The sequence below is a fragment of the Calypte anna genome, chromosome 26 (assembly GCF_003957555.1).
Source record: "Calypte anna isolate BGI_N300 chromosome 26, bCalAnn1_v1.p, whole genome shotgun sequence".
NCBI lineage: Eukaryota > Metazoa > Chordata > Aves > Apodiformes > Trochilidae > Calypte > Calypte anna.
In genome coordinates, this window is record NC_044271.1 from 1209038 (window position 1) to 1234983 (window position 25946).

The 25946-nt window shown below is 48.7% G+C and overlaps 2 protein-coding genes across 4 annotated transcripts; both read left to right on the plus strand.

Moving 5' to 3' along the window:
• The first annotated feature begins 1324 nt into the window (after positions 1-1324).
• Positions 1325-10332, plus strand: AMPD1 (adenosine monophosphate deaminase 1). The gene is made up of 15 exons (XM_008490569.2): positions 1325-1389; positions 3886-4060; positions 4595-4760; positions 5488-5650; positions 5886-6105; positions 6508-6637; positions 6922-7116; positions 7357-7488; positions 7584-7747; positions 7879-8005; positions 8420-8583; positions 8953-9073; positions 9525-9698; positions 9880-9990; positions 10157-10332. Exons 1-15 carry the CDS (start codon positions 1374-1376, stop codon positions 10310-10312), a joined length of 2214 nt encoding a protein of 737 aa, XP_008488791.2. The 5' UTR covers positions 1325-1373; the 3' UTR covers positions 10313-10332.
• Positions 10333-10525: 193 nt separating this feature from the next.
• DENND2C (DENN domain containing 2C) lies at positions 10526-25859 on the plus strand. 3 transcript variants are annotated; one of them, XM_030465409.1, is made up of 20 exons: positions 10527-10712; positions 12594-13552; positions 15207-15355; positions 15906-16018; positions 16339-16506; positions 17608-17704; positions 18448-18492; positions 19708-19895; positions 20735-20844; positions 20965-21034; positions 22002-22075; positions 22211-22301; positions 22695-22835; positions 23177-23325; positions 23752-23929; positions 24238-24279; positions 24441-24546; positions 24879-25118; positions 25447-25533; positions 25715-25859. In XM_030465409.1, exons 2-20 carry the CDS (start codon positions 12750-12752, stop codon positions 25744-25746), a joined length of 2883 nt encoding a protein of 960 aa, XP_030321269.1. In that variant the 5' UTR covers positions 10527-10712; positions 12594-12749; the 3' UTR covers positions 25747-25859. The 3 variants fall into 3 exon arrangements, with proteins under 3 accessions (XP_030321270.1, XP_030321269.1, XP_030321271.1); XM_030465410.1 differs by lacking the exon at positions 18448-18492 and having other exon boundaries at positions 10526-10712; XM_030465411.1 differs by lacking the exon at positions 22211-22301 and having other exon boundaries at positions 10585-10712; positions 21998-22075; positions 25715-25844.
• Positions 25860-25946: the final 87 nt, after the last annotated feature.

The window sequence follows — 25946 nt, forward strand, 5'->3', positions numbered from 1 at the left end:
TTGTTCATAGTTCTGTATGTTACACAATTAACTCACTTATTCCAGCTGCTTTCTGGGGAAGGCCTTTTCTTAGCTGTTCCTACAAAATATAGCTCAGGAAGCTGTTACATGTGTGTATAATTCCAGACAATGTTGTCTTTTCCAGGGGTTCTCCTTTTTCTGTTCCCTTCAGTGTTATGACCAAAGTACTCTCTTAAACAGACAGCAAAGCTATAGCCTGAACGCTTTGCTTGTCTTGCCCTGAGTTCAGTGCAGCTTTTTCAGTTGGTGAAAAAGTGAAATACAAACAGGAAAAGACTTTCAAATCAAAACTATTGTATCCTTCTGACCTGTTTAGGCTTTACACTTCCCACCAGGAAGCTGAGTCAGAAGCTCAGTTATCCTGGCAATGTGCAGTGCTCATTTTCTTCAGACAGGAGCTGTTTTCTGACTTCCTGTAAGAGATCTGAAGTAGATTTGAGGAGACTCTAAAGGGAGGGGTACAGCCCTCAATACCTGTATGCTAGGAAGCATTAAACAGGCAGAAAAGTACTTCCAAACTGATAACCTGCTCTGCCAGATCCAAGACACTGTGTATAGCTTATGGGAGGAGTTTATTGCCACACCTCAGTTTGTACTAAGTGCTGGGCTCTGTAAAATATGCCTTGAGTATGGCTCACCACATACAGAACTGAGTACCACCTTACTGTTTTGATGCAAAGTTTTATAAAGACAGTTCCTGAAAGCCTTAGAAATAAAATATAGCTTCCTGATCTTTCTTTTGTTGTTGTTGTTGCTGCTGTTATTGTTTGATTGATTTGGGAAGATATGAGGAGATCTGTGCAACTCCTGTAGCTAAAATCCAGTCTTTCAAGTAGATCTCTCAGGAAAAATCTTCTCTGAATAGTACACTGGTGAGAGCACATAATTTGTACTTATCCACAACTCCTGTTCTGATGAAAACGTTAGCCCTGTGCCTTTGTGTTTTGCTTTAAACCATTAGTTCAGCACAGAAGACCTCTGCCTGAGTCTCTCTTAAGCCAGACTTCTGCTGTCCACTTCACAAAGGTGCAGCTGTCTGGGAAGCAGCAACCTGAGCAGATGACAGGTGAAACTAATAAACGTAAAGTGAAAGCCTAACTTAAAAAAGAAATTAAATACGAGCCCTGGTTTCACCTGTTTCTGTGCAAGTGCTTGTGGTTGCACTTTAAATAGTCTTAGTTGTACTTTAAATAGTCCTATAGTTGATCTCAATTCTCCTTTTAGACTAGAAGAGTCTAATTACGGGGGAGGGAAAGCAGTAAAGTTAGTGTTAGGTTGTGGTGCCATCACTCAGCCACTTGTGCTCTGTTACAGTAGGGTGTTACCTGAGGCTCCGCAAACTTGCTGCAAAGATGTCACGAATTTCAGGTAGGTCTGAAAGCAAATAGTGAGAGAAGAAGCCACAGGGCAGGCTTGTTAGCCAGCAGCCTCTGGGATTTTGATGGTATGGTATCTTGGCAGTCCAGGGGACCTCCTGGGGTTTGAGCAGATTTCTTCCTGCTTGCAGACATTCTTGATAGTGTGGCAAAGACATAGCATTATTGTTTAAGTCTTGCTCTGCTTGCACTGAAGAAAAATACCATCCCTCCCACAGTGTAATGGATTGTGTAAATATATCCTGTAATTATAGCCATGAAATCACACTGGAATTGGTCAGATGGAATTTCAGGAGTCTCTGGTCAGCACTAAGCTTAGAAAAAGTGAGGTGCTGCCACCCTGAAGGGATGGGGAACACAGAATGGCTAAGCAGCAGGAGTAGGGCCAGCCAGGCTTTACAGAACAGTATAGACAGAGATGAGACTGCCATTACAGAGGCCTGAAGAATACTGGCACCAGACAGTTCTGATAAGAGCATGTTCAGAATTGCAGTGCTGTGTGCGATAGGTAGTGTCATAGAACATGAAACGTGGCCCTCCAACATCAGTGGGAGTTTGTTTGCCTTCATGAGTGTAACTTGCATCCACTAAAAAGAGGAAAGGTCAAACTTGGCATTTCTGAGATGCTTAGTTTGCAAATGAATCTGTGGAGTTCAAATACCAGAAGAGCATGTTTTGCAGGCTGGGCTTTAGGAAGTCAGCAGCTGGTGACTTGTGATGCCAGAGCTCTAGCCTAAATTTTCTGGATGGAAGGGGCATGAGTTGTACCCCCAAAATGTTGATGCCACACTGTCTAACCAGGAGTGAAGATCTGTGGAACTGCAGTGTCTCAGCTGTGTGATCCTGTTAGTGAACAAGAGACTTGACCATAGGGAGCAGGAGGATTAAACTTGGTGTATCTGAAACGCCCATCCATCCTGACCTTCGCAAGAGATAGGGAGTCACGGACAAAAAACCATGAAAGTAGTTCCAGTGTTACAAGTCAGTAAAATATTTGCTCTTTTATTAAAGCAGAAGAATGCTCTTCTGCCCGATTAAGTTGTTCCTGTGTGCTTCTGATCCGTGCACATGGACATAGCTTCCAAGACAGCTCGGTTTTATTGAATTACTAGGTATCTGTTAGTTGCTTGCACTGTTAACTGAGGTGATCTAGGTTCTTGCAAATGCTGTTCCCCTTGGACAGCAGCATGGAAACCCAGAGACTGCTGTAAGGCAGAACCTCTGCCAAAGAGTCTCAGGTTGGGTGGCACCTGCTATGTGTTTGATTTATGTGTGCACCACTGACACAGAATCATGGAACAGTCAGCCCTGAACTTAACATCTTTATATTGTGCAAAGTGACAGGTACTGTTCTTTCTTCTGAAAGTGGAAGGCTTTGACTAAACTTGTACCTTACTAGTCTCTTTTTAATTACTGATGATTAGTCAAAAATAACTTAGATTTTGGAGGGCTGATTATATTTTAATTTTGTTTTATCTCAGTAGGATACAAAGGTGAGTACTGCTAGGCATTTTATTTGGTCTGCTGTGTTACTGCTAGATATAATTATTGGAAACAAAGAGCAGTAACAGGAGCATGGTGATATTTCAGTAGTTTGACAAGATGGTTTTTTTCTCAGCAGTCCCATCTGTGCCCCTCCTTGTTTTGTGGAATGGTTCTAGCTTTTTGGTCCCTTGATAAGAAGCCCACTTCTGCCATGCATGTCAGTTCTTTCTGCTTTGGTCCTCATCTGCTGACCACGTTCTTTCTGAAAAGTTGTTGGTGTGGTCTATCTTTCAGCACTGATCCTCACTACAGTTCATGCTGCACTGCCAGCTGCTGGCAAAACCTAACTGATTAGTGTCACCATGTTGCTATGCAAATGATTTTTTTTCTGGGAGGTGTTGCTAGAAGACTTCTTGTTTTATGGTATTTTGTTGGAAGCCAATCTTGTGTCAATGGCAGCTTACATAGGGCTGTATTCAGCATGCTACATGTATGTGATGGGCTGGGAGGGGTGCAGTCCATCAGTCCCTAGCTCAGAGCTCTTCAGCTGCACTGTAATGGTGGCAACTCAGCACATGGGCTGCCAGCTCTGTATCTGTCTATACCTCTGCTTTTGTCCTGTCTGCATGTCTGGTGGAGCAACTGGGTCGTGGGCTTCTTAGAGCTGTAAGGGTTCTGCTAATCTTCCCCTCTGATGCATGGTCTCATAAGTGCCCTTCCCAAGGACCCTCTTCTTCCTGCCTTTTTGTGCTACTCTTGGACTAGGTTGTATTTACCTTTTCTGGTGTTCTGGGGGTATCTAGTTATGTTTCCAGTCCACTGTGTGTGGCTCAGGCTCTTTAAGCTTGTTGCAAATTTTGGAGGTTGTTCAGAGCCTTCCAGGCAGTGTAGAGATGTAAAGAAATGAGAGCTGAGCATTGAGCTGGCAAGGAGCACCTGGCCATCCAGGTGGCTGGGGACCAGATGCCTGTGTGACCTTGCACTCTGCTCCTGCTTCTTGCAGAGGTGGATGAGGCACTGCGCTCCTTCGCAGAGAAGGTCTTTGCTTCTGAGGTGAAAGATGAGGAGACCAGGCGAGAGTTCTCTCCTTTTGATGTGGAAGAGATCTGCCCCATCTCACGTGAGGAAATGAGAGTGCACATGATGCTTCGGGAGACCTCTGCCACAGCAGAAAAGCGGTGAGCAACACCCAGGGCAGTTGGGGGAAGGGGAGAAGCACTGTCTGCACACACCCAGCCAGGGATGGAAGAAAGCAGGGGCAACATGAGCCTTTCATGAGCATAAATGTCATGATATTTGGCCTGAGAAAACAGCTCACCACACCCATGGGATAAGTCCTTGGTAATCCCAGGGCATCTGTCAGGTACTTCAGGGTTTCCTCTCCAACTGTTCCCACTCCTGGACAGAAATACACCATTGGCCTGTTCCCTGGGTTACAGAATGCTGATGGCTTCAGAGGTCTTGGAGAGGCAGACTTGGAGACCTTTCTCTGGAGAGGTGTGACTTCCAAAGCCCATGCTTAAAAGTCTGGGGCTACTTTGTGTGTTATGGCCTCTACTCTTGGCAGTGTCTGTTTAAGGTGCTCAGAAAGCACCAGTGAGATGATTCACATACTGCTCAGTTGGACTGTGTCTATGGTAAGTACCCCTGACCCTGCAACCTTGTGTGGCTGTGGAGTTGAGGCTGTTTGCCTGAGGCTTTCCTCCCTGCAGGAGGAAGCGCCTGTTTCACTTGAAGACAATTGCACTGGCAATCCCTGTGGCTCAGAAATCCACAACCAGACTGTCTGATATTGATGAGGTTATCTCTACCTCCCCCGTGTATCAGACTGTACCTCACTTCCAACGGGTACAGATCACAGGGGATTATGCCTCTGGGGTAGGTACTTGCATGACTATACCTTTCATGTGCTGACTATCACTCACCTAGCCACTGCCTATCCCCCCAGTAGTGCCCAGTGTCATGCGAATCAGTACTGGGTGCAGTGGAGATAGCCTGTGTCTTCCAACTCAGTCTGTGTCTCCTGAACATCTGCTGGTGCTCTTCTGCATCCCTAGAGTGGGGTGGGGTGCTGTATGCTTCCCATAGGATTCTTTGAACAGGGCAGAGGGAAGGGCAGAGCAGGACAGGCTACGCTTATTCTGTCACAAGCTGCTTCTGCTTGCACACAGCTGTATGTCTGAGATCTGTGCACAGCACAGGATGGTGGAGGTTGGCAGGGACAGTCTTCTATTACATTTGTGCTGCTTCTGAGATGCTGCTGGCAGGTTGCTCCCTCCTGGGCTGGAGCAGGCTGCTCAGCTTGGAGCTGCATCGCAGAAGAGCAGTTATGGCACAAGTCACTCTGTGCACAGATACATCCCTTCTGCCATGACTAGCTGCATAGTATTCTCCCATGCTGCTCCAGTCTCATCTCTCAACTTCCTTTTGCCATGGTTATGACTTTGCCAATCACCCCTTCATTGCCCTGCTCAGGCTGAGCATTGGGAGGGAGGGGATTATAAGGTGAACAAAATTGTCCTCTTTACATCTTAGTACACCAGGGTATCTCTCAAACAGCTAGGTTCCAGTTGTGTGGTTGTGTTCAGCAACAGTCCTCTTGCAGGTGGCAGTTGAAGATTTTGAAGCTGTCTGCAAAGGGCTGTACCGTGCCCTCTGCATCCGGGAAAAATACATGCAGCAGTGTTTGCAGAGGTTTCCCAGGACCCCATCTCAGTACCTGAGTGCTATTGAAGGCAAAGTCTGGAGGGCGAGTGACACTGGCCCAGGTACATCTAACCACCTGGAGGGTATTCCTCTCTGGCTTCAGTGTGGGGTGGTGGGGTTCAGAAAAGGGTTGCAGAAGCACTCCAGAGGGGAGTTGGAGTTGCTTTCCCTGGCCTCCTCTTTAGCATCACATCCATGGGTCTGTCCTTGTCCCCTGCCTGGAGTGGAGGAGCATAGCAGGTTTATGGGGTTTTGCCTGGCATCCTATGCCTCACAGTGTTTTTCCTTTTGGTCTAGTGTTCACCCCACCAGTGAAGGATGGACAGGATCCCTTTGAAACTGGGAATCTTGCTGAGGACCTGGGATACCACCTCCAGATGAAGGATGGGGTGGTGTACATCTACGAAGATAAAGCAGCAGCTGACAGAAACGAACCAAAGGACCTGCCCTACCCCAGCCTTGAGTCCTTCATTGCTGACATGAACTTTCTGTTGGCTCTGATAGCACAGGGGCCTGTGTAAGTGCACAGCCCAGCACTGTTGGTGCAGCCAAGCAGCTCCTTTGGGGGGTCAGGGCAAGCCAGGGTTGCCCCCTCCTTTTCCTGGGAGGAACCTGCTGATGACATACCTGTAGCCTGCTGGCTACCAAAGTGTCCTTGGCCTTTGCCAGCTATTTTGACTGGGGGCTTAAGCAAAGTCAGCATTCAGGGATTGGGAACATAACCTGCTGGTATGCTTACACCTGGCCAGGCCTTCCTTTGAGGCTTTGTCATAGAGCCAGGAGAAGCACCTTAGGGAAGCAGGATAGGCCAGCATGAGCTGCTCCACTCAAGGTGAAAGCTGCATCCCTGTGTTTGATGGGCCATGTCTCTGTATTGTGTAGGGAGCCCAGTCACTGTTCCATCTTTCCTTTTCTCTAGTAAGACCTATGCCCATCGGCGCCTGAAGTTCCTCTTATCCAAATTCCAAGTGCATGAAATGCTAAATGAGATGGAGGAGATGAAAGAGCTGAAGAACAACCCCCATCGGGACTTCTACAACTGCCGGAAGGTAAATGGCAAGGTTTACAGCCCTAGTGGCTCTGAAGATGAGCTGTCTTGGTGCCTTCCCCTCCCTGAGAATTGGGTATTAGAGTCAAGATCTGTGGCACCTACATTGTTCCTGCTAATGGGATGGTGCTGACTGGGCTGCCCTTGACCCAGTCCTATTGTGTTCATCTGCAGGGCTGAGCTCCCCACACAACTCGGGCTGACCTAAGGGGTTTATTAGCCTCCCTGTGACAGTACCTGAGCATTCCAACTTGAAGCTATATAGCTGTCCCTCTGGTTTCTCAGGTGGACACACACATCCATGCTGCAGCCTGCATGAACCAGAACCATCTTCTGCGTTTCATCAAGAACTCGTACTGTGTGGATGCTGACCGTGTAGTTTACGATGCCACAGGCAAACAGCTCACCCTGAAACAGCTTTTCAATAAGCTCAATATGCACCCCTACGACCTGACAGTGGATTCCCTGGATGTCCATGCTGTAAGTAGTAGGACATTTACCATAGGACCACTTTTTTTGTGACTCTCATCCACCTCTGTAAGCGTGGCTTTTCCCCTTCCTGTGTACCCATGTCGTGTTGTGCAACTTTGTGTTTGTGGCAGGATGCAGCAGCTCCTGGCTTTCTCATTTTTGATTGTGCCCTCACTCAGCAGTTGTACTTGGGCCCAGTGTGTGTGTGTGTCTGTGTGTTGTATTTGCCCCTGATCCTCCCTCCTCCAGGGCCGGCAGACATTCCAGCGCTTTGACAAATTCAATGACAAGTACAACCCTGTGGGTGCCAGCGAACTGCGTGACCTCTACCTGAAGACAGACAATGCAATAAATGGCGAGTACTTTGCTACCATCATCAAGGTGAGAACACAGGGAAGGAGAGCTCTGTTCATCTGTGGTGCTGTTGTGCCCAGCGGCTAGAGGGCCCCTGTGCATCTCTCTGTTCTGGTGTGCAGGAGGTTGGCTCTGATCTGGAGAAAGCCAAATACCAGTATGCCGAACCTCGTCTCTCAATCTATGGGCGATCAGCTGAGGAGTGGCACAAGCTTGCCACTTGGTTCAACAAACATCGGATCTATTCCCCCAACATGAAGTGGATGATCCAAGTACCCAGGATTTAGTATGTGCTGTGGGTCTGGGAGAGCACTGTGCCTTATAGTGCACAGTACCTCATTTTTTATTCTGATGAGATTATGGGGACAGTGGACTATGTTGTTCCTGTTAGAAGCTAATCCCCATCTCTGTCCATAGTGATGTGTTCAGGTCTAGGAATTTCCTCCCACACTTTGGGAAGATGCTGGAAAATCTATTTATTCCTGTGTTTGAGGCAACTATCAATCCTCAAGCCCACAAAGAGCTGAGTGTCTTTCTACGCCATGTAAGTATCACTTGATAACTTGTCATGGTGTGGTGACCACTCATGTTCCTGTTTGTGCAAAGGAAATGGAAAATGTCATCAGTGGACTAGTCCTACTGCCATGCTCTGGGATAGGGCGTGTGTCCAGAAGTGCTGGGAGGGGTCAGACTCCCTGAGATGGCTGCTGTGGGGCTGTGAGAAATGCTGTCTGTTCATCTTCTGGAGAAGTGGTTTGGCGTGCGCCCTTGATAGAGCCTGGGGGTTTCTGAGGAGCAAGGTCTGCAGCCTTGCCACAGTCCCTGATTTTGGGTTGGGCAGGGGTTCAGGCTACAGCTTGGCTATGGCAGGCTGCAGTGGGCAGGACAATCCAGTCTGCCTGGGCATGATGAGGTGCACATCTTTGAGATGCATCTCTTTTGTTACCTTGTCAAACAGATCACTGGCTTTGACAGCGTGGATGATGAATCAAAGCACAGTGGACACATGTTCTGCACTAAAAGCCCAAAGCCAGAGCAGTGGACTTCTCAGAAGAACCCATCCTACAGCTACTATTTATATTACATGTATGCCAACATCCTAGTGCTTAACAACCTACGCAGGTGAGGCCCGGGATTTGTTAAGGGACCTGTGATGGGCTGTCAAAAGGGGGTTTGCTTCATGACCTGTCTCAGGTCTTTGTTGGTGTGGAAGAAGTGGGGCCCTCCTTGCTCTGCCACCAGTGTAGTTTGGCTCGTGTCCCAGAGCAATCCAAACACTCCTTGGTAGAAAGTGTAGGGTTTAGGATTCCAGGGAGGCATCTACTGCGTGCACAGAGGAGAAAAGAGAACAAGAAATGTGCTCCTAGGTCAAGCTGGATTATTGGGGATCACTTGTGGGCACAGAGCTGGACATGAAGTGAAGGAATTTTGCATCCTGTGCTACCTAACCCTGTACCTTGCCTGCTCTGAGTCCTTCTTCCTTGTACCTAGGCAGCGTGGAATGAACACGTTCCTCTTCCGTCCACACTGTGGAGAAGCTGGGGCCATCACACATCTCCTGACAGCTTTTATGACAGCAGATAATATCTCCCATGGTCTGAACCTCAAGCAGGTAATAGGGGTGGTCTGACCCAGAGCAGCCCAGGGGTGGCAGAGGAGGAGAACATGTTCACAGCTGGCCTCCACCGTAGCTGTTAATGGTGCCTCTGCTCTAGACTGACATGAACAGCCTGGGGAATGTCACATTAGCCTCTGGGTTTATCCAGGAATGTTTGGGGATGTAGATGAAAAACATTCAGACTTCAGGGGTTCAGTCTCACTATCACTAGATAGGCCTGTTATCACTGGAGCCAGCAGAGTTCTGAAATCAGACAGGTTTGAACTCACTTGGCCTCTTTTGTTCCATGTGGGCCCTGGAGGACTGCTAGCTTGCCCAGTTATTTTCTTGCACGCATGAGCTCTGCGCACCAGGCTTCCTGGCTAGGGCACTGCGTTGATCTGAGGAGTGACCCAGAGAGATGGAGACTTTATCTCTAACCTTACAACCTTGCTTGTCTTTGCAGAGCCCAGTGTTGCAATATCTGTACTTCCTTGCCCAAATTCCCATTGCTATGTCCCCGCTCAGCAACAACAGCCTCTTCCTGGAGTATGCAAAGAATCCATTCCTTGACTTCCATCAGAAGGGCCTCATGTTGTCCCTTTCTACAGATGACCCCATGCAGTTTCATTACACCAAGGTACGGTGCAAGCTTATCACCTGCTGTCAAAGCACTGAGGTGGGACTGTGTGTGCCTCTTATTTCAGGGAAGCCAGCAGCATCTGTAGAGGGCTCGGCATGCTGGGTCATCTCTGTACAGCCCTTCCAGCACGGGCTATACCGCAAAAGCTGCTGGCTTCTAACACAGCCTGTGGCTCTAGGAACCCCTGATGGAGGAGTATGCCATCGCTGCCCAGGTCTTCAAGCTCAGCACCTGTGACATGTGTGAAATTGCCAGAAACAGTGTCCTACAGAGTGGCATGTCCCATGAGGTGGGTGTGCTGGGTCCTACCAGCCGAAGAAGGGACCAGGGCAGCAGCTGTGTCTGTGTGCTCAGGGCTGGGTGAGACCTCGAGGAAGCCCGGCACAGCCAGCGCTTCCCCCGGGTGCTGCCCGCGGGGTCTCCGAGGTTTTCACCGCTGCTCTTGTCTGTGGCAGGAGAAACTCAAGATCCTGGGCGAAAACTACCAGGAGGAGGGGCCCCAAGGCAACGACATCCGGAAGACAAACGTGGCGCAGATCCGCGTGGCTTACCGCTACGAGACCTGGTGCTACGAACTCAATCTCATCGCTGAGGGCCTCAAAGCCGACTAGGCGTGCGGCCGAGCTCCTGGGCTTGAACCGCGGATGGGAGGAGCGCCCGGGCAGCGGGGCCGGAGCCGCTCGGACTGGGGATGACCGGGTGGTGTGGGTGCCTCGGGGTCGTGGCGGCCGCGCAGTAAAAGCGTCTGTGAGAGCAACGTGCCCCTGGGCCAGGCCCCGCCTGAGTGACCGCAGCGCCAGCCACGGGGCGGAGCGAGACCGGGAGCGTCCTGCGGGGCGGGGCGCGGGGCGGGTCCGGGCAGGTCTCCCGCTCCCGTCGTACCGGCGTCGGGTACGCAGCGCGGCCAGGGGGTGACTTTGGGGCTTCCCACGAGGACGAGGCCGGGCTCGGGGCTTCTAGCCGGGCTCGGTGCTGCTGGGGAGCCCGGTACTGCCCTGCTTCCGGGATCCGGTAAGAAAGCGCTGCGGAGGCGTTTACCGGCTCTGGGCGCGGGGGCGAGCGGTGCCGCGGAGCTCTCGGGCGCCCGTGGCGGAGCGGGCAGCCCGGTCCTCAGCGGGCTCCGCGACCCGGCCTCCGGCGGGGGGGAGCAGCGGCGGGGCCCTGTGCCCGCTGGGGCGGGAGGCGGGCGGCAGCTCCATCCCACCGGCTGCCCGCGGTGAGTCACCGGCCTGGGATGCTGCCACCGTCCCGCCTGCCCGGTCCGGAGAGAAGGCGCAGGGGGGTCTGATGGGTACGCGCAGATGCCGGCAGGGAGATGCTGCAGATGCCGGCTGACCCTGCCAGGTTCGACCCAGTGAGGGGACCTGAGGCCGAGGACACAGAGTGACACACGGGAGGTTCCCCCTGACAATCAGGAAACACTTTTTCACTCTGAGGGTGACTGAGCACCTGGACATGATCCTGGGTAACCAGCTGCGGGGGGCTTCTGGTGGGTGGGCTTGACCTCAGCATTTTAATCTCCAGCAGCATTGACAGCTTTCTCTCCTTGAACATGTGGCCTCAGGAAATGGAATTTTCTTCAGACTTGTCATGGAAAATACTTAGTGTACTCCCTGGCTTTCAGAAATAGAAGAAGAGTCAGGCCTGCACTCTCTGAGAATGGACCTAACTGGAAAGATGAGCAGGGCTACTCAGTCTGCTCTGTGCAGTAGTTTGTTTTCTCTGGTGGATGCTGCAGGTGGATGTTCTGCTAGACTGCTGGTCTCAGCCCAGGGGAGCTGATAGCTGGGGTACTCTAATGCCAGGGCTGTTGGGAAACAAGGGAGGCTTTGGTGCTATCTGGGGGCTTGCTGTCAGTGTCAGTGTGTGCTCCATGAATGCATAAGCTGGTGCTGAAGTGTTCAGTTCTGTGCATAAGCCCATTGCTTTACTCTGTGAGGTTCTTCAGGGGCCTGTCTTTGTGCAAGTGCTGCATCCAGTGGTCCTGAGTTTGAAGACCTGGCAGGGAGTAAAGGTGCCTCATCTGAAGCTGTAGTGGCTGAGAAGAGGCTGTTTCACCCCTGGCTTTTCCCATCAGAGCTTTTGCTTCTCTGCCAGCTGGTGTTTCAGGTCCCTAGGAGTGGCCCTGAGCTCTTTTGCTGTGGATAAGTCATAGTGGCACAGGAAAGGGGAAAGTTGCTTTCCTGTCTGCTAATCAGGGCTATGCAGACAGGGGCTGAGGAAGGATGGCTGTGCTCTGGCTCAGGATGTGTTGGAAACTATGCCTATTAATAGGAGTGGGCAGGAGCCCTGGCTGCCTGTGTCAGACGGGCTGTACAGCAGAGGGTCTGGCATGGGGTACTGTGGAGGCTACTTTCTGTCTTCGCTGTCATTCTCAACCTATTCTGCTGTCTCCCTGCCCTGTGAGGGGATCAGCAGCTCTCTTCTGTGTGCTCATCCCCTGCCTGCACCTTGCTGCTGGCCAGAGTGGGAGAGATGATGTGCTGTAGCTTCACCCCCAGCTGCACAGGGGTAGCTTCACCTCACTGGCCTGCATGGGCACCAATGAGCAGCAGAGGGGCTGGCTGAGAGCTCTCCTGCAGACAGGCCACACTGCCATATTCCTGTGCCATTAAATAATTTCCTTGAGTTTGGGCCCTTGGGATCCCTGGCTCTCCATTGTTTCTGTTGTGCTTTGTTTGGTTTTTAAGCCAGTGAGACCTCTTCTTCCTTTGTTAGCCCTCCCAGATGTGTACTACAGAAACAGACTTTGTGGAGTGTGCCCTGGGAGCCAGTTTTGAACATGTGATGTGGGGAGGGACGTTCTTCAGCAACGGCCAGAGAGCAGCTCGGAGTTCCTGGCCATCTGTGTGGTTGGAGTGCAGCTGATGGGTCTTTTCTTTTTGTCTGCAGGTTGTGCTAGCTGGCAGTCCTTGCAGAGCTGACACGCTGGGGCTCTTGGACACCACTGAGTGCTTTGGAGTCTTATGCCAACTTGATGTGTGCAGGACAGAAGTGGACCTGGATGCAGCTGGAGATGGAGTGTTTGTAAGCACATTGTCACTTGCCATGCACCCAACAGGGTCAGCAGACAGCAGCTTCTCCCGCTCTGCTGTGCAGACCCTCTCCCGCAGCCACTGCCGCAACATCAAACAGAAGATATCCCAGTGGGAGGGGAGGACACAAGGGTGCTCCAGCAAGGAGAAACAGCAGCTGAAGGACTTTGGGGTAAAGTATGATCCCAGCTGCAATGCTCTACCCAAAGTGAAGCCAGAACACACAGAGAAGAGCAGAAAGAATGGGTCCAAAGATCCAAAGAGCCTGGGTTTGGACTTCAGGGAAGATGCACAGATCTGCTTACAGACTGCAGACAGTGATGATGTCAAGCCCTGTACATGCAGCCCAGCTTCCCAAGCCAAGGAGAAAGGAGAGTGCCAAGCAGGCTCTCTGGACCCAGGGGCACCACTGCCTCCAGAGAACTTCTATACCTTTCAAGCTCCATGGAGGAGAGTAGTTCCCCTTCTGACTGGCAAATCCCCGCCAGTTCCCTCAAATCTTCAGCTGAAGTGTAGGAACTGTGGTTCTACAGAAAGAGAACTTAAAGGAGTGGACTCTCTCTGCAGGACAGAGAGGAACTTGAAAAACATTTACTCAGAGGCTGAGGGGCAAGAGGAGGAACCAGCTTCTGTCCCACCACCCAAGCCCCGTAGGACCTTCCGCTATCTTGCAGAAAAGGGTACTAGTAGCTGTAACAATGAAAGTACTACCAGGGAAGCTCCCCTGCAAAAGCAGCATGGAGGAGACATGTTGTCATCCTCCAACAATCCTGAGAAGAGAACAGTCAGCAGGAGAATCAAAGGGAGAGCTCAGAGGTACATAAAGTCATCTCTTGTGTCTGAAATGTGTTTCCTTAAATCAGTTTCTAGATGGGTTTAAACAGCTTGCCTGCCATGATATCCTTGTGGAGGTGGTAGTACTGATTATGCCTCTGTTGATGGAGAGAGGATATTTCTGGATAAAAGTATCCCCTTTCCAGCTTTGTATATACACTGTTTTTGCTGATGATAGTCTTGCAGAGAAGGATAGAGTTGCAAACAGATGTCAGTCCCAAACCTTAAAACAGAGATGAGTGACAATAAGCTAGCCCAAGGGAGAGTGCTGTCTCCATCTTGTCCTGAGCTTCTCCTGAGCTGCAATTTGTGTGTTACAGAATAGCTGTCTCTTGGGACAGTATGGATGCTAAGTGTTCCAGCTATCCTATGAACAAAAGATTCTCTTGTTGCTTAAAGCCGGTGTCTGTCAGCTGGGGGTACCCCTGTTACAGTAGGTTTGGCTATTCTTCCCTCTTTCCTGTATGTAGGCCTCTGTTACAGAGTAAAAAATCTCTCAACAAGCTTGATGCTAGCTCTGCTTGCAGCTGAGTTGCTTTGGGCTGCTGTGCTAGAGGGTGGTGTGAACATTACAGGTGGAGATGTGGCTAAGAGTCCTGAAACGTTCTGTCACTGTGGCAAAGCATGCAACAGCAAATTTCCTGATGACAGGCTAAAGCACTCCCAGCTCCTTTGTGATCTCTGTATTGTAATTTTTAAATAGAGACCAAGTGTATGAAAATACAAACTCACAAATGCCTTAATACCCTTAGCAAGAACAGTAGAGGAGGTTGATTATAAAGCAGTGCCCTAATTCTGAGTACTGCTGCAAGAGCTAAGTCTGCAAAACGTGTTTTGGGTTCTTGCCTCTGTGACAGGATGGGACTCACCATATCTGCTTGGAGTGTGCTTGGCCATGGAGCCTCCAGCTTCATTTGTAGTTTAACAATCTTCTAGAGTAAAGTGAGTAGGACTCTCTTCGTGTGCTGGCTTTGGCTGGGATAGAGTTAATTGTCTTCATAGTACCTTGTGTGGTGCTGTTTTGGATTTGCCATGAAAATAATACTGATAACACACCAGTGTTTTTACACAGCTCAGGCTTTTTCTGCTTCTTGCACCACCCCACCAGTGAGCAGATTGGGGGGCACAAGGAGCTGGGAGGGGACACAGCCTGGGCAGCTGACCCCAGCTGTCGAAAGCAATATCCCAGACTGTATGATGTCATGCATGGCACTAAAACTGGGGAAAGAAGGTTGGGGGGCATTTGGAGTGATAGCATTTGTCTTTCCAAGTCACCATTACATGTGGCAGAGCCTGCTTTCTTGCAGATGGCTGAGCACCTATCTACCCATGGGAAGTGATGAATGAATCCCTTGTTTGGCTTTGCTTGTGCATGCAGCTTTTAGTTTGCCTGTTAAACCATCTTTACCTTGACCCCTGCATTTTCTCACTTTTACCCTTCTGATTCTCTTCCCCATTCCCCTCGGGGGGAGCGAGAGGCTGGTGTTAAATCTCAACATTTGGAAATCAGAGTCCAGAGTGGATCGTTCATATGCTTGATGGCCCCAAGGAGGACCATACTCTGTGTGGACTGGAGACAGCAACTCAGTGGTACCTGTAGGTGCCTTTAGAAGAAGTTACACTGGTTTTCCTCTAGGAAATCTTTTGAGTTTGAGGACATCCAGGGCTTCCGCAATCGGATGGCAACCAGCAACTCCCACAGACTGCGAGAAGAGACAAATGGCACCACAGGATCCAGGCTCATCTACACACAGTCAGAAGACAACATCTACGAGGACATTATCTGTATGTGCCTGTGCTTCTGGGGGATGCACTTACTTTGTATCAGGGCAGCAGATTTGCTGGGGAGGGAGGACTGAAGAAGAGAATACACTGAGGCCCTTTCCAGCTCTGTGACTTTTCAGGTCCTCCCCATCTGAGGTTCTTTGTTGATGCTGTAGCTATCTGCATGTGAACAGCCCAATTTCAGGTGTCTTGGAAAGTCCCTAGAATTGGCATGTGCTAAACTGATTTCTACATTAGCTCTTCAAATGCTTTGCTCAAGTGCTGCACAAAGATCAGTGTGAACACTGACAAGATCAGCTGCTTTGCAATAGTGCTACTTTCTCTGCAGTTGTAGAAATGTTTTGTTTTGCTGTGTCTGTGTACAGTTTGCCAAGTTGATGGTACTGGGTTAGAAGGATCTTTGAGTGGAGGGAACTTTATCTTAAAACAGCTCCCTCTCAGACTCTGTTAAAGCTTGGCAGATAACTGTGCACGCTCTCTGCTTACATCCCATGCAAGAATGCAGGGCTTCATCTCCTTTCAGAAAACCTCCATCTAATGCTTTTTCCAGGTCCTGCAAAAGAGAACCACTATGAAGATATTAGAGCACTGCCTTTGCCCCTGTGGAAGGTCCCATCTGTCTGGAAGCTTCCACCCTCCCAGAGCACCAGTAGGGCTCCCAAGGTAGGGTGAGGGACTGAACTGTCACACTCTTACAGAGAGTCATCCTCCCAAGGGCCCTATCTTGTGCTCTGGTTGTCCTTATTTTTTATTGTTTGTTATTAGTGTAAATGCTAATGAACAGTCCTGGCAGTGGCAGATGATTTGGCTGCTAAGGAGCAAAAAAGAAGGAGCAAGAAAGTATTGATGAGATGTTTGAGTATGTTAGGGTGGGGAACTTGGTATGACAGGAGGCTTCAGTAATTTTGTCATTTGTAATGTGGCTCTTTTGACTCTGAGCTTGGGTTAAAACTTAACCATCTCTTCTGACTCTTGTTTTATAGCCTCCCCCTAAACCTCCCTTCCTCAGTTTCAAGTCTCTTGAGCTAAAGCCCTCCCAGACAAGTTTCCAAAGGAAGATGGTGAAGGACACTGCCCTGCCTGTCACACTGAATGAGTGGAAGCTGTTCCAAGCAGTAGAGGCTGCCAGCAGGAGAAAGAACTTGCCTGGGGTGAGATTTAAGCATGAAACATTCCTTCTTGCATGGTATTTCAAAATCTTGCTGCTTTGTCGAGCATCTTCTAAGTGAAATAAATTGAAATAAAACTGAGATAGAGTTGAGCAGCTGGAAATTGCTTTTCAATGTTAAGTACTTTAGAAAAACAAGCAACTTCAGTTTTGTTTTGTTTTTTACAGTTTTTAAACAAATTGTGGCCTGATGTAAAACCAGGAAGGTGATAGTAAGATTATAAAAATGCTGTTGTGGGGAGTATCTTTCATTTGGAGAGGAAAAATAAAACATTCTCCAAAAGCAAACCTGTTCCAAAAATCTGGTAACAATTTACATGCAGGAAGAATGCTTTATTCTTTTTGCTTATAAGGAACTGAGCCAACATTGCTTGAGTGATTGAGAAAAGAACTGAAGACTAAAAAGAAAAAAAAATTAATGCTTAAGAATCACATAGCTGCCTTAAACACACCCAACATCTTCCACTGGTGACTCAACTGCACAAAAATCAGAACAGAAATGGAAGTCCTCTAGGCAGTGCTGGATGACAGAGGGCAAAGAAGGCAGATTGTGCAGAAGAAGCAGTGCTTCCTGCTGCAGGCTGTTTTCTGCCTTTTGGCCTCATCTTGCTGGGAGAACTGGCTAACCCAGAAAATGAGGAGAAATAGATCTGAAAAGGAGAAGAGCCTGTGTATAGTTTTCTGAGTTGTGGATAAAGGCTTGAGATGAAAAACAGGTTCTCTTGCTGGATATCTTCCTTTTTATGCAATATTTGTGGTGACAAATGGCTGAGCCCCACCCTCCTACATTCAGTAGTAGATTTTAATGAATTCTTAACTGGAGACAAGAATGAACTTGACCTGCTCAATGCATTGAGCATAAATCCCTCTTCATGATGAAGTGATAGCTGTCTTGGACATGTGAAATCAAGGGGTCACCTGCAGCATTGTACCTGGCAGCTGTGGAGAGTGGCAGGGGTAACAGAGAGCATCAGGACTTGGGTGTCAGAGCCTTTCACAAGTGGTGTGGTGCTAGATGAGTTGGCTGCAGTCCTGTTGGCACCTGGACCCCTACATTAACCTCTGCTTCTGCTTTGGATTCCAGCTGGTGCTAAAAATACGAGATATCTTTGATTCTAAGCGTGGAAAAAAGAGGGTGAAGTTGCTCAGTCCTGCTGGGAGAGAAGCATCTCCAATGAAAGGTAAGGAGGTCCCTGGCACCCTTCTCTCTGCTGGAAACCTCTTGAGCAGCACAGCCCTGTCCATCACAGGGCTCTGCTAGCGGGCCAGGCACCAACACCTCCCACAGCTCCTGACTCAGCACTACAAAGCTTCCTGTCTGGGAGCAGGAATTGTTGAACTTCCAGCAGCACTAGGATGGGGAACACTTGCATAACCTGAGTTTAACCCTGTCACAGAACGGGAGATTCTGCTATGATCTGAGTGTGAAGAGCTGGGCTACTGCTTATAGTGGTGCTTTTTCTAAATATCAGGAAAAAACCCCAAATTCCCAGCAAAACCACTTGACACAAGATCTACCTCTGACTAGTCCACTCATCACTTTTGTGCCTCTTGAGTGATATTCTTCCATTCTTCTGATTCTGTAGCTGTGGTATGCTCTTTATTTATAGTATATTCTGTTTAGCAACTTGGTTAACTTTTATTGCAACATCAAATAACAACCAGATTTCTATTTGCCTGTGTTCAGCTGACCTAGAGGTGATGTACTGGAAACAATGACTTGATATTGGTTCCACTTCTTGAAATTTACTCTTGTAGCATGTTTTTCTGTCTGTCTGTTCTTTACTGATGCTTTGAGGAGGATGGGTGTACAGCCCTGAGTGATGATGGTCTGATGAGTCTAGAGTTCTCTCTCTTTCCCAACTTTGGGTGTTACCCTTCTTCCTTCTGCATGGCTAATAAGTGAAAACTATGTGTATTTCAGGTGAAACCAGTGGGAATGAAAGTGATACGGAAAATCAGCCAAAAAGTGAGTGAGTCACAGGGGCTGGTCCTGTTTCAGTAGTACTGTGCATTTGGCTAAGGCTCTGATGGGATAAGCACGCTGACTACTTGTGGCTTCTGCTGAGGTGGAGAAAGAGAACATCTAAAAGGCAGCATGGCTAAGGCTAGGAGCTGTTGCTGTGACAAATCCACCTCTATTTCTGCCACTTCTCCTGAGCTCTCAAGGTTTAATACCATTAATCTGCCAGTTGCTAGAATTAGATTAATTTTTGGTTGGTAGAGTCATGCTTAACTAAAATAGGTCTTGCAGGAGATCGTCCCTGGATCATCTTTGCTGCTAAAACTTGAGGTTATTTTCCCCCTTCCCTTGGTTGTGTTTTATGTTTATTGTTGTGAAATACCCTTTCCTCTGTGGAGAAATTACTTGGTTACTTGTATAGTTCCACAGTTCTGAGTCTGATGAACTACAGATTTGAAATCCTGACTTGGTTTTAGCTGGTGTGGGAAGGACCAAATGGGTCTTGGTGTCAGTGCTGGAGCAGTTTGAATATGAAATGGTAATGGTTGGCCTTGGTGAGTGACTCTGTCCTGCCTCAAAGCAAGCATCGAGCAAAAAGGGAAGCATAAAGAAGGCCTTAACTTGAAAAAGTAGTGAGGAAATTATATGTATTAAGGAAAGAAATGGAGAGTGGAGAGTCTCTGCAGAAATACAGTGATTGACTCTGCCTGATTTAAGAGTTTTTTCCGAAGTGTCCGGAATGTGTCATGGTGCCTGGGCCACAGGAATTTTTTACATCAGAGTGCTGTGCCTGTGCTTGTGAGTCTGTACTGCCTGTCAGGACATCCCATCTTGGCCAGGAAACCAGCTCTGCCTCTCCTGAATGCTCTACCAGCAGCTATCTGAGCCCTGGCAGCTCCTCAGCTGGTGGAGCTGGTCTGCTTCTCAGGGCTGGGCTTTCCTGAGAAGCCACAGTGTGTCACTCTGAAGTGTGGAAGAAAGGTCTGGACAGCAGGAGATTATGGCTGTCTTGTGGAGCTGTGGCAAGGCTGGCACTGCTCTGCTTGTAGCTCCAGGAGCTGCTGTGGGCATCCAGGCCCTGCAGAGCACAAGCAGTGATGTGGGACAAAAGCATCCATTGCCTTTTCCCCTTCTGAAGGTAGCGATGAGCCCTCTTCTGTGACTTGCAGGTGTGTGGCAGTGGTAGCCACAGGCTGGGTTTGTGTTTGTTCCTTTTTTCAGGTCAACACAGGTGCCTGCTGCAGGTACAGTCAGCCTCCAAGAGGAACCCCCACTACCAGACTCTGGAGAGGGATTTGATAGAGCTCCAGGAACAGCAGCTGTTTGAGCTGTTTGTGGTGGTGTCACTGCACAAGAAGGCATCAGAGGTGGCATACACACCACAGATCATACAGCAGTTTCCCAGCAAGGTAGGAGCTGCATCCTAACGTGCCCACAAAACACACTCAGCAGCTGAGTGTTTCCTCTTGCTGTGTGTATTGCTTCCTAATCTGGCTGGGGCAGCTACTGGTTAGGATACAGGCTTGGAATGTGAAGCACCTTGCTCTATTAAATTGGGTGGATGTTGAATGTCTTTCTTGATAATGAGTTTACTGGTTTACTGTCTTTTTTTGGAACTAGGGAGGCTCCTGCTCTAATTCTGATTGCCTGGAAATACCATCAAGCCATACTGTATTGTGATATACTGCTGAGGCAGCCTGTAAGGGAGGAAAGGGAGTATAGTGCTCTGTTCCCAAAGCCAGTATGACCTTGTTCTGTAGCCTGTGATTTAGAAACCGAGAATGAAGCAATTTTACTGATGGTGTGAGGGAAACACAACCCCAGAGCTTTTACTCTTGTTTATATTGTTCTGGGGAAAAATGAAAATGGCAAAGTCATGAGTATTAGCTCCCCAAAAAGAGAGAACCATGGAAGTTAAAGTACTGTAAAGTGCTTTTTACAAGACAAGTTCTCGTGCTGGCGTTTTGCAGAAAATATTGTCCAGTAACTATGGAGGTGTTTTGTCTTCCTTCTAAAAATAGTCTTGCTTCCAAGTAATCTGTTTGCTCCCCCTTCTTTGGGCTTAATGCCCAAGGACATCAAAGAGGAAGCTAGGAATCTGTTACCATCAGAATATGTTCTCCTATACCTGAGCATTCTGGTGGTTCAGCATTTGGAAGTGACAGGAAGACACTGTCTCCCATTGTTGTAAATGTTTCAGCTGTGTATCACACTTCAGTGACTTCAAATGCATGTGTTACCCCTCCAGACTGAACATCCCTTCAGACAGTCAAAGGATACTGAGGAGAGGCTAAAGGTCATTCCCAAATTCTGCTTTCCAGATCCCAAAGACTGGTTTCCTGCATCAGACCTTAAAAGGTAAAGACTTATTTTTGAATACTCGTGCCTGAAACAGGCAATGCTGAAACGTTAGGGTTTTTCCCCTTTTCCTGGACCAGAGGAATTGAATTTAACCTTGATTGTTCTTCGGTTTCCCAGTGAAACATTTTCTTTTGTGTTGACGGGTGAGGATGGCAGCCGCTGGTTTGGGTACTGCAAAAAGCTCCTGGTAAGCATCTGTGTATTGGGTGGGGTGTAGAGACTGCATTGATAAGTGCACAGCTGGGTGTGGCTGTGAATCAGCAGCAGTGTCCCATGTGGGTTACATAGTGCCTGTGCTGCTGCTGGGGTCACCCCCTTGGATGCAGGGGGAGGGATGGAGTAGCAAGATGATGCTCAGCAATGCAGTGAAATGGGCTGTGGTGTGAAAGAGCTTCTGGAACTGGTCATTCCTCAGGGGTCTTTTAAGTTCATAGAATCATAGAATTGGCTGGGTTGGAAGGGACCTCAGAGATCATCAAGTCCAACCCTTGAACCACCGTTGCGGTTGCTAGACCATGGCACTGAGTGCCACATCCAGGCTCTTTTTAAATATCTCCAGACACGGAGAATCCACTCCTTCCCTGGGCAGCCCATTCCAATGCCTGATCACTCTCTCCGTAAAGAAATTCTTTCTAATATCTAACCTAAACTTCCCCTGGCACAACTTGAGACCCTGCCCTCTTGTCTTGCTGAGAGTTGCCTGGGAAAAGAGCCCAACCCCCCCCTGGCTCCAACCTCCTTTCAGGGAGTTGGAGAGAGTGATGAGGTCTCCCCTGAGCCGCCTCTTCTTTAGGCTGAACACCCCCAGCTCCCTCAGCCTCTCCTCATAGGGTCTGTGTTCGAGTCCCTTCACCAGCCTGGTTGCCCTCCTTTGGACCTGCTCCAGCACCTCAATCTCCTTCCTGAGCTGAGGGGCCCAGAACTGGACACAGGACTCAAGCTGTGGCCTCACCAGGGCTGAGCACAGGGGCAGAATCCCTTCCCTGGACCTGCTGGTCACGCTGTTCCTGAAACAAGTGTAGAGGGAATAACAGCAGAAGTGTAGAGGGAATAACAGCAGAAGAGAATTCTGTGAATCAGCTACAGTGCAGGTGGTAGGTTCTTTACTGTGCATCCCTACTCCCAGAATAATGTTCTTGTTGCCTTTCAGCCAGAAGGGAAAGGGAAGCGTCTTCCTGAGGTCTACTGCATCATCAGCCGCCTGGGCTGCTTCAACCTCTTCTCCAAGGTGAAGTGGGGAAAGCCTGTTCCTTCTTACTGGGCTTGGGTATCTGACAGCCTACAGGCTTGAGAAAGTAACTGGATGCTTCTGTCCAGATTCTCTGGGGAGAAAGTTGGGGTGTTGCTCTTTTTACTCCTCTAGCTGTGAGAATTTGATTTCCACATACAAGACGTTTCCTGAAATAGCAGGAGACTGCATTGGAGAATGGAGAGTTGTCCTCACAGGTTCCCAGGTGACTGCTCACACATTTGGGAGGAGATTTCACAGGGATCCCAAGGAAGGGGGGAGAGGGCCGTGTAGTGAAACGAGGCAACCAGGTGCCACTAATTGCCAGGGACTGAGCATGAGCTTGTGTCAAGCCCACCTGTGCCTAATTAGGGTTGGTCCCTTGGTCCTGCTCATGCGCAGTGGGGCCCACCCTAATTAGGCACAGGTGGGCTTGACACAAGCTCATGCTCACTCCCTGGCAATTAGTGGCACCTGGTTGCCTCATTTCACTACAGGGCCGAGAGTCTGTGTTGAATCCTTCACACATGGCTGTGGCACACGATGCTCTAGCAGAGGTTTGCATCTCCTCTGGCTGACCAGCAGGCATTGAACCAATGTCTGATGTATTTTCCTGCAGATTTTAGATGAAGTGGAGAAGCGTCGAGAGATGTCCCCAGCCCTAGTGCAGCCGTTCATGCGCAGTGTGATGGAAGCCCCCTTCCCTGCTCCTGGGCGTACCATCACTGTCAGGAGCTTCCTGCCAGGTGCAGGACACAAGGTAATGGGCACCAGGGCTGGCTCCTCTGTGTCTGTGAGGTCTCAGGGGCAGAGAAGCACTTTGCAAACTGCACTGCAGGGTGCTGCTGCCTGTAAATAACTAGTCTCAAGGTAATGTCCTGAAGTTTGAAGGCAGGCTGTTGCAGAAATTGATTTCCTGATGAGTCATCTGCTGTAGAAGTGACTCCCTGCTTCTCCAGGGTGTCCTGTACCGACTTCCCTGGCTGCAGGGTTCCATGTGTGAGGAGCCACCAGCTCTGTTCCCCAGCCAGGCTGTCTCTTGCCTGGCCTGGCTACACTGTGGCCTTCTTCTCCAGCACCTTGCATCTGCTTGCCTCTCAGGTGATGGAACTCCGCCGTCCATTGGATTCTCGACTTGAACACGTTGACTTTGAGTGCCTGTTTAAATGTCTAAGTGTCTCCCACATGATTCGGGTCTTTGCTTCCCTCCTGCTGGAAAGGAGGGTGATCTTTGTTGCTGACAACTTAAGGTAAATATTGATTTTTATGATATTTAATGTCCCTTACAACCCAAACCAGTCTATGATTCATTCTATGGGTCTGAGTGACTATCATTTTCTGGAGGGATATTGTTTTTTCTTCTGCATTTGAGCCTGTTTCATGTGCAAGCTTGTCCAACTTCTTGTAATTCATTAAATTTAGAAGCTTTTTGCAGACTCTGCACATGTTCATGCATAGAATTTGTAGTATGCTCTTCATCCAAGAGGAGGTAGGGGAAGGTTTCCTGTTCCTCTTCATTCTGGGTTGATTCTGACTGCAAAGGTGAATGCATGGGGCTTCAGATGATGCATAAACAATGTTATATGAACTACATGTTCCCTGAGCACTTATAACCTGTGTCTGTAGCTAAGTACTGAACAAGACATTGACACTCTGTGCTTCTCTTACCTTTCTAGCACTCTGTCTAAATGTGGCCATGCTGCAGTTGCAACGCTTTATCCCTTCACTTGGCAACACACCTACATACCAGTCCTGCCATCTTCTATGATTGATATTGTGTGCTCTCCGACCCCATTCTTAATTGGCATTCTCTCCTGCTCCTTACCACAGCTCCGGGACCTGCCCATAGAAGAGGTGAGAATTGGGTGAGATGATGTCTATTGTGTGAAGCTGACATCTCTGGAACAATCTCTGTGGATTCTGTCTTAATGTAAACTCTTAAACCTTTCTGAGACAGTTGGTGAACTTGCCAGATATGTGTCAGGTTGTTCTAAAGAATATTCCCTGCTCTTACAGACACACTGCAGTGATGCAAAACTTGTGTTTTGTGTGTGATGTGTCCTGCCATTGAGATCTTTTTTTTTAAGAAAAAAAAAGTGTTTTTTTTCTGTACAGCAACATATCTGGTTATGACTGAGTGTGTTTTGTACATCTTTCCCCAGGTCCTGATTGTTGATCTTTGTGCTGACAAATTCTTGCAAGAGGTGAGTGGAATAATAGTATTAGTGACTTGTCATTCTATGCCAGGAAAAGGCATCAGTGAAAGCAAGAAATGAGCGAGTATTTCTGGTGTGTTCACAGTGAAAAGCTTCTACTGATGACAGATACAACACAAAAATGCTTTTGTGTCCATTTTGCTCTTTAGGTATCAGATGAAGATGACATCCTGCCTCATAAACTCCAGGCTGCGCTTGTACAGATCTTGGAAGAGCGAAGTGAGATCTTGTCACACGAGCAGAGTGACACACAAGGTACTGCTATGGAAAAGTGTTTTTACATTAGCAAACCTCCACAGCTTCCGTGTAGTTCATATAAAAATGAATGAATGGAAATAAACAGTAGGAAGTGACATGCTTTAACTACTGGAAAAGCTTTAGAAGGGAGCCTGTCTCAGATGCAGCAGAAAGTTGACAAGGCAGAGAAATCTTAATATTTGAGCTATGACTTCTTTGTTATCAAACATCTGAAACTTCATGGTCTGTCAGCCATCTTAAGAAGTAATGGCTGCTCCTCTATTAGAAGAGGAGTGTGCAAGGGGGTTGATGTGTAGAGGGAGACATCTCCTCTGTTCTCCTCTTCCCAGGTGACATGCCTCTGAACTCCCTGGTCTCTGAAGCTTTTGTGCAGTTCTTTGTGGAGATTGTTGGACACTACTCCCTGCACGTGACTGTCACAGAAAAGGGGGAGCGGGTGTTCCAGTGGGAACCATTCAGAAAATCTCACGTGTCACGCAACGTGCGTCATTTCTTGCACTTCTTCATGGAAACACAGATGTTTGCAGGGTTCGTACAGGACCGGGAGCTAAGAAAGAACATGGTTAAAGGTGAGGTTTGACCTTATTTTCTTCTTTTACAAATTCACTTTCAAAGGATAAAGCTGTGTGAATTTGACTCTTAGGAAACCTTTTGTTCTGGCAAGTTATTCTGTTGGAGTTTTGGTGCATGGAATATCTGCATGCCCTTCTAATTACTCAACAGAACTCATCTTATGAAGCTGAGGTTTTTTTCAACACTCCTTTCTGGGCTTGATCCTCCAGTCTGCATTGCATGCATTGATTCCTTTTAATAATCTCCTTGTTAATGATTGTAAGAAGCCACGTGCTAAAAGACAGAATAGCTCATCTAGCCGAGTGATTCTTGTTTTCTCCTTAGGTCTTTTTGAGGTCCGTGCCTTGGAGTATTTGGAGAGTATTTCAGAGACAGAACAGCCTGGGATGAACAAAATCCTCCGCAGTCTAGGTAAAGGGACACCCTTGCGTTTTGCATCATCAGATGAAGTTTGTGAAAGTCTCAGAGCTATGTAAACTTGTTTCCCAGCTTTGTTCTTGGCTGACAGCAAGGGGCTAGGGGGGTTTGGTCCAGCGTGGGTTCTACCAGCAGCCGGTGGCTGACGGCCTCTGTCCTTGATCCTTCTCCATAGGCAACAAAATGAAGTTTCTTCGGAAGCGATGAAGACCGATGCGGGCCGGAGGTGCCGGCCTGCTCCACCTGCGGGGTGCGGGGGGTGTGCGGGGCGCGTGTGCGGCGGTCACCAAGAACCAGCGATGTCCCCAGCGTGTGTCCAGCTCCTTCTTCGGGGGGGACGGGAGGGGAAACCGGGGGGGCGGTGCCGGTGCCGGGGGGGGGGGGCGGTGCCGGTGCCGGGGGGGGGC

Excerpts from the sequence above, each read along its gene's own strand:
- AMPD1 (XM_008490569.2), top strand. Across the intron at positions 9,074-9,524 it reads ATGGTCTGAACCTCAAGCAG|AGCCCAGTGTTGCAATATCT; the intron begins GTAATAGGGGTG and ends TTGTCTTTGCAG. Across the intron at positions 9,991-10,156 it reads AGAGTGGCATGTCCCATGAG|GAGAAACTCAAGATCCTGGG; the intron begins GTGGGTGTGCTG and ends TGTCTGTGGCAG.
- DENND2C (XM_030465409.1), top strand. The coding sequence starts at position 12,750 with ATGCACCCAACAGGGTCAGCAGACAGCAGCTTCTCCCGCTCTGCTGTG. Across the intron at positions 18,493-19,707 it reads TACGGAAAATCAGCCAAAAA|GTCAACACAGGTGCCTGCTG; the intron begins GTGAGTGAGTCA and ends TCCTTTTTTCAG. Across the intron at positions 19,896-20,734 it reads TACAGCAGTTTCCCAGCAAG|ACTGAACATCCCTTCAGACA; the intron begins GTAGGAGCTGCA and ends TTACCCCTCCAG.